General features: G+C 35.2%; 1 protein-coding gene across 1 annotated transcript in view; it reads right to left on the bottom strand.

The window, feature by feature from the left end:
• LOC136842742 (NACHT and WD repeat domain-containing protein 2) overlaps positions 1–7500 on the bottom strand; it is an 89121-nt gene that overhangs the window by 74623 nt on the left and 6998 nt on the right. The window contains exon 2 of the mRNA XM_067110481.1: positions 2529–2646. Coding sequence (XP_066966582.1) covers positions 2529–2631 — 103 coding nt within the window. The 5' untranslated portion in view covers positions 2632–2646. The remainder of the gene's footprint in view (positions 1–2528; positions 2647–7500) is intronic.

Genomic DNA, 7500 nt, shown 5'->3' with positions numbered 1-7500 from the left:
GTGTTCTTGACAAGTCACGGCTTATGACTGTTACGCCCTCTAGTTTTCTGAAAATTAAACTCTGTTCGTCCGCACTTTTTTCTGTCCGCACTTTTTTTCTGTCCGCACTTTTTTCTGTCCGCACTTTTTTTCTGTCCGCCCTCAGATCTTAAAAACTGCTGAGGCTAGAGGGCTGCAAGTTGATATGTTGATCACCCAACCTCCAGTCACCAAGCATATCAAATTGCAGCCCTCTAGCCTCAGTAGTTTTTGTTTTATTTAAGGTTAAAATTAGCCATAATCGTGTTTCTGGCAACGATATAGGACAGGCCACCACGGCCGGCTGAGGGTTTCATGGGCCGCGGCTCATGCAGCATTATACCGCGACCACCTAAAGATAGATCTATTTTCGATGGCCTTGATTATACTTTGTACAGAAAAATTTATTGCGCCGAAGAAATTTCGGCGCATTTTTTTTCCTTGTTTATACGCGATACAAAAAGATTTCAAAACAGCTGACAAGTCCATGATAGCCAGACGGAAGTAGATGCTCTGCATGAAATTGGACACTGCCCTGAGTTCGGAGTGACTCCACTGGGAAGAGAGAGCGGAAGAGTAAGATATTATGGTTGATATCACAAAGGTTTTCAACCCATTACGTTCAAGGAAAACTTGTATTTTCCAGGATACGTCGGCTGTGACGATGACGTTGCTATAAGTTACGAAGGACACCAGACTTCGAAATTGTATACAGTTAAAAGCAAAATTGGCTTCTTTTTTTTAAAAGCAAAATTGGCCTCAGTTTTTAAAAGTAAAATCGACTTCAGTTTTTTAAAGTAAAATTAACTTCAGTTTATAAATGTGAAATCGACTTGTTTTTGAAAGTAAAATTGGCTTGTTTTTAAAAGAAAAATCGACTTGAGTTTTTTAAAGTTAAACCTACTTGTTTTTAAAAGTAAAATTGACTTCAGTTTATAAAAGTAAAATCGACTTCAGTTTTTTAAAGTAAAATCGACTTCAGTTTTTTAAAGTAAAATCGATGTGTTTTTAAAAGTAAAATTGGCTTCAGTTTTTAAAGGTAAAATCGACTTGTTTTTAAAAGTAAATCGACTTGCTTTTAAAAGCAAAATCGACTTCAGTTTTTCAAAGTAAAATCGACTTCAGATTTTAAAAGTAAATTCGATTTTAGTTTTTTAAAGTAAAAACTTTTTTTCACAGTAAAATCGACTTCCGTTTTTGAAAGTAAAATTGACTTTAGCCTTTAAAAGTAAAATCGACTTCACTTTTTAAAGGTAAATTCGAAATTTGTTTTTAAAAGTAAAATCGACTTCAGTTTATAAAAGTAAAATCGACTTCACTTTTTAAAAGTAAAATCGACTTCAGTTTATACAAGTAAAATCGACTCCACTTTTTAAAAGTAAAATCGACTTCAGTAAAAGACAGATACGAGACAAAAAAAAAGAAGAGAAATGTAACCAAAGTAAAGACGTAAATGAAAAAAAAAAGAAAAAATATGGAATCACAGAAAAGACGTGAAAGAATGAATGGAAATTCACGTCTCAGCATCCGATTTCAAGGCCATGTGAAAAATCTAGACCAAGTTCGATACGCGATCGATGCACGAGCGGGAGGGGTTCCCCTGCCCCCCTACAAAAACTCCCATCCCGGCATCACGCATCGAGTACTATAGATAATGTACACAATGGGTAGTTTGTACAAGGCTTAGAGATTACCACGCGCTGATAGCACCAGTCTTTATCAGGTTAACGCTCTTGTGGCACCAACAACCGGTTCAGATGCAATAAACGCACGTACAAAATAGCTTTTAAAAAGCGTCCTTATGGTAAGTTGCAATGCATGTAAGTCTCATCAGCATACTCAACACCATCCCTTCTTATTAAAAAAAAATGCTTATAGGCTAATACAAAGACTGTAGGAAAATTTTCCCGTGCTGGTTAATGCTAGGAAAACCAGATTCCTGAGGAGAAAAGTTCAGTGTTACGAACAGAATAAATAGTAAAACCTTTGGTGTGAACGACCGAAAATATGGCAGTTTCGTCCTTACATAATCAAAATTTTGTAAGTGTGGATGAAGAATTATATACAAAAATAAATAATAGATTTTAGCTACGTTTTACTTCAGGGGGAAAAGACCCTATGTTCTAATTTGGAAAATTACCCAATATTGACTCTTTACAGTTTCCCTGCAACAGTTAATGTTGCAACACCGAAGTAATAGACTGGGCCCTAATTTTGCTAACTTTACTACTGTAACATAATGGTGATTTGCAATATGCAAACGGTAGCTGTTGCAAAACAAAACAAAAATTAAAGATATTTGTTTACTAGTTGAATATATTAAGAAATATATTATTCATCGGTACTTCAGTTTAAAAAAAAAAAAAAAAAATATATATATATATATATATATATATATATATATGCACATATATGATGTGTGAGTGTTTGTGCGCACGCGTGCATGCCCGCGCCTAATTATATACAGTAATAAATATTAGTCAACACTAAGCCTTCGTCTGTGACCTTACCTGTGAAAGTTGAGGAGGTAAAAATTCGGCAGACCTTTGACCCCACAGGTGGAAGGGTCTCCAGACTCCCGGCGAAGATCTTCTCGACTGTGCGGTCGTCCATTTTGCCTCAGAATTTCTGCAGATGTTTTCGGAAAATGTCTTTGATTAATTATTGTCAAATCTTAAACAATTTTAAAGGCTAAATCACGAACAAGTTTAAGGTTAAATCATACAAATTTTAAGGTTAAATCATAAACAGTTTTAATGTTTAATAATAAAGTTTTAATGTTAAATCACAAATAATTTTAAGTCATATAGATTTTAAGGTTAAACCATATGCAATTTTAAGGTTAAATCATAAAAATTTTCAGTTTAAATCATAAAATTTTTTTATATTAAATCATTAACAATTTTCAGTAAATAATAAACAGTTTTATGGTTAAATCACAAACAGTTTTAATGTTAAATCATAAATAATTTTGAGTTTAAATCATACATAATTTTAAGATTAAATCATAGACAATTTTGAGATTAAATCATGAATAATTTTAAGGTTAAACCATCCACAATTCAAAAGTGGAAAGTTTTCAAGTGACGGCAGCGTGATCCATTAGGGTTAAATCACAGCCACTCTAAAAGAGTCGTGACTGAATTTTGCCAATTTTTTAAATCGTGAAATTTGACGCAGTTTTCAATTTTATATGTGGAGGCCGTCGGCGCGAGCTTTAGAAGAGGATGAAATATTAGGGGCAAAATAGTAGGAGTAAAATCATCATGGAACAACAGAACAGGAAACCACCGACCTACCTAAAAGGAACATTAAATAAAATAGTTGTAGGAGCTTAATAAGATTATAATAGGATTATTATGATTGTTATCGAGTCCACAATAACTTTTACTTTCATGATAATTGTTGTTAAAGTCGTGGTAGTTCCCTGTGTTAACTACTATTGTCATGAAGACTCTTATGGCAATGAAGTTCGATGGTCTTTATCTGATATATATATATATATATATATATATATATATATATATATATATATTGTATATATACTGTATATATATAATATATATACATATATATATGCACTTTAGATGTTATTGTTAATGTAACTGCTTACATGCTAAAGTTTAGTTAATCTATTGATTAACCGTATATTTCCCAATACTTTCAGTCGTCATTAAATCTGTGATATTGTTTGTTTAGTTCTCATCAATTTTACGATGATTTTTTTAACATAATTATCAGAATAGCTTCATAACCAAACAGGCTTTGCAATTCATTTACATTTAAGAACTTTGTCTAGGTCTTCAGTTTGGTGGCCGGTAATAAAGTCACGGGGAAAAATTTACAATATTTCTTGGGGGTCATTATCTTTACGATATTTACAATCTTTTGTTTATGTTTATATGGAAATCCCCAACGGGCTTGTACTAAACACGCCGCAAAGGTGGATACATACCGGTTTAAAACCCTTGGGGGTCACTATCTAGGAAAGACTATTGTGACTTTTCTTTCTGTGACTTTTTTCCTGTGACTTTTTTTACCTGGATTCGTTGTATCTGATGGACTAAAAAATGAAAATTATATACTAGCTTAATTGACAAACATTTTTAGCTTAATTTTAATATAAATGGTATTGGTATAGTCTACTAACACAAATGGTAGCAGTACTGTACAAAGTTAAGTATAGCTTAGTTTTACCAGACCACTGAGCTGATTAACAGCTCTCCTAGGGCTGGCCCGAAGGATTAGACTTATTTTACGTGACTAAGAACCAGTTGGTTACTTAGCAACGGACCTACAGCTTATTGTGGAATCCGAACCACATTATAGCGAGAAATGAATTTCTATCACCAGAAATAAATTCTTCTAATTCTTCATTAACCGGCCGGAGACTCGAACTCGGGCCCAAGGAAGAACTAGCAGTACTGTAGTACTGCTTATTAAGCCCATATTAATGATCTCTCAGTGTAAAACAAAAAAGATAAAAAAAAATAGAGTTGGTGATACCTATTTACAAAATTATTTCCGGCTTCCTGAAGCTCAGCTGTGCAATACCATGTGATATCCATTTTTATTTATTTATTTATTTTTTTTAAGAATTCATGACAGTTTCCAGCCTTCGCGGTAAATAACCGCAGTTTTCACTCTGCTTGGTTTGCAGGAACGGACTAGTTTACACAGCAAGTCCCACTTGTTTGCACAACTAGTCTTGCATGCTGTTTTCTTACAAGTCATCAAGAAACTAAGGTGCGTGTTTGTTTGTTTTCATCTTCCTTCCGTCTTCGTGCACGCAAGCTGAAAGCAGTTGCGAGTTATTACGTGTTATTGACAATGTCGCAAGTTATTTGAAGGATTTGTTCTATTTGTGTTTGATATTTTTTTGTTTACGGTGGCATAATTCTCGCTCTTTCGTTTGTGTTTGATATTTTTTGTTTACAGTGCCATAATTCTCGTTCTTTCGTTCGGGTCGTATTTGTTACGTATCTGCTTTCAATATCAGCTTTGTGGTAATATTTATAATTTACTATCTGGTCATGCATTTGTAGGCTATCGGTACACTATTGTCTCTCTGGTCATATTTCTTATAAATTTACCCAGTCTAGTTTTACTTGCCATGCATGATTCAGTATGTGTAATGGAGAAGACGTGCTGTTAATAAATTGAGAAATGTAACTGAAACGTGAAGGTCATAATTAGTAACTATATTCCTAGGTCTATGTATTCACTTGCAGCATCTAAAGTACGTCAACAGTAGGCCAGCAATTTAAAAACAACAGGCATAATTACGTTAGCAAATTAAAAATAAAAACGTTCTATAAAACACGTATATCATAAAAAACAGGATAGATCAGCATTCCCGTCAGCAACGTGGCGTACCCGTCCGCATACCACGTAACACAAGAATCGGTTCATCCGTCCCGCGCGAATGTGCAACCGTTGTCAGCGACAGCGTGGCTGGATAACATGCGAACGCCCGCCGTGTCCGCTACGGGTACGGTGAACAGAGGAACTCGTATGAAAGGACTTCCTTGAAATCCAGGCACAGCGTGACTACCGAAGAATGACAACCTTGTGCTTTTGACGGTGGAGGCTGCTTTGAAGTGTGAAATCATTGGTTGAATTACGGAATAAATTGTTGAAATGCTGCGTTTACATAGTCGGTTTTATGAAGATCATAAGTTTGTAGGAAAATGTCCTGGAAACTCACGTTACTAGAACTAGAAAAAAATTGTATTTTTATTTGGAACATTGGTCTATTTTCCACATACAACCACACCGAGAGAGAGAGAGAGAGAGAGAGAGAGAGAGGCAGTTTTATCAAAGGAAACTGTATTGTGTCATCGTCGTGTTTAACGAAAACAGTTACTCAATTTCCGCAGGTAATCCCGCCTAGTTTTTTTTATTCTAGTAAGAGCCCCCCGCACTCCTGAAGTAAGCCATTAGATATAATTGTGATGAAACTAAGGTGTAACGGACTCTCGGAACCACGGAGATAAGGCATTTCAGAAAACGTAACTTATCTATAATGTTGAAACGAACAGTGAATAATTTGAATTTTCTTTTACTTTATATATTTATTTGTTGTTACAGAGATCTGGTCGTGTTTACCTAGGAACAAAATAATCCACAAGGGACAAACACACACGCACAGATCTGTGCGAACATTATACCGTGAATAATGTTAGTAAATGTATGATTTTGCGAATAAGAATGATTATGTACAATTTTGGGTCGATGGTTTGAAGGTCATAATTCATCAAGATAAAATGATAAATACTTTGCTCCGTATCAACGTAAAGCTCTTCGCACATTTCTGTACCTAGGATAATTGTGCTTAACGAATCACGAGGATTTGGTAACGATTCTGCAAGCGACATGGTGAACATGTTCTCAAGCACACACATGCATGTGTGTGACCAATGCATCAAATATTTCATATTTTCCTTATTAAAGCATTGCACTTAGAAACGTGATGGTCCTGTGGATGGAAAATTGATAAGAACAAGCGTCTTTGTCAATACAAGGACAGAAAATGAAATTACGATAAATACCCGTTGGAGACGCCACAAAAAATCTAAATCATCGCGGTCCCCTGTCAGTTGACACCGCTCGCCATAGCAGAGTTGCCAACGACGCATTCTCTATTTTTTCCAACGGAAATCTCCATCATTACTCTGCATTTTTTTAATGTTTGACGTTGGCGATACTGCGATAACGAAATTTTCCTCGTAGCTCAGAGTCAGATCTCCTCGGGTTTTAGGTATAGGTATAAGTTTTGAAAGTGCCTGGTAAACAAAGCTTCTTTTTTACAATTATAATGTTCTTTTAATGCCATCCCATGTTACAGGTTAACGGCTTGTAATATATATATATATATATATATATATATATATATATATATATATATATATATATAATTATACTCTGTATAGTGTAAACAGAGAAGGTTGCATCATGGTCATGCATTGTGAACAATGAGTTACGCTGCAAAGGCCATGTGCATGGCACGTGACCTGAATCCATAATTCAGTCCATCGTCTGGAATGATTAATTAATGTTATTATTAATTATCTTAATGTACTGAGGTGGGTACTACCCCCACCCCCTATTCATATTGTTTTCTTAACATTGTTATGTAGAAACCAGGGCAACTAAAGACGGCCTAGTTTTACATACGTGACCTACAAAGTGGCATCATTTTGAACCCATTGCGAGAGTGCTTGTAGTAACCAGCTTGAAAAAACAATACGTTCGCCAAACATGCCTTCTTAAATTCTATTTCTTTGTTTTTGTTGGAGTCGGTTACAGTTTGTTGCTGTGTAATGAGATGACACCAAAACGTTTTTGGGAGAGAGAGAGAGAGAGAGAGAGAGAGAGAGAGAGAGAGACTAAACGCACTTGAACAGACTCCCAAGACAGGATCGGAGAAGGAAAACGTCCGTTGAATTAAACTTTATCTCCGCCACGATCGATAATTTTGTG

This window comes from Macrobrachium rosenbergii, chromosome 10 (genome assembly GCF_040412425.1).
Source record: "Macrobrachium rosenbergii isolate ZJJX-2024 chromosome 10, ASM4041242v1, whole genome shotgun sequence".
In the NCBI taxonomy this organism is placed as follows: domain Eukaryota; kingdom Metazoa; phylum Arthropoda; class Malacostraca; order Decapoda; family Palaemonidae; genus Macrobrachium; species Macrobrachium rosenbergii.
The sequence above is the reverse complement of the archived record's forward strand: the minus strand, read 5'-3'. Positions and strand labels throughout refer to the sequence as shown.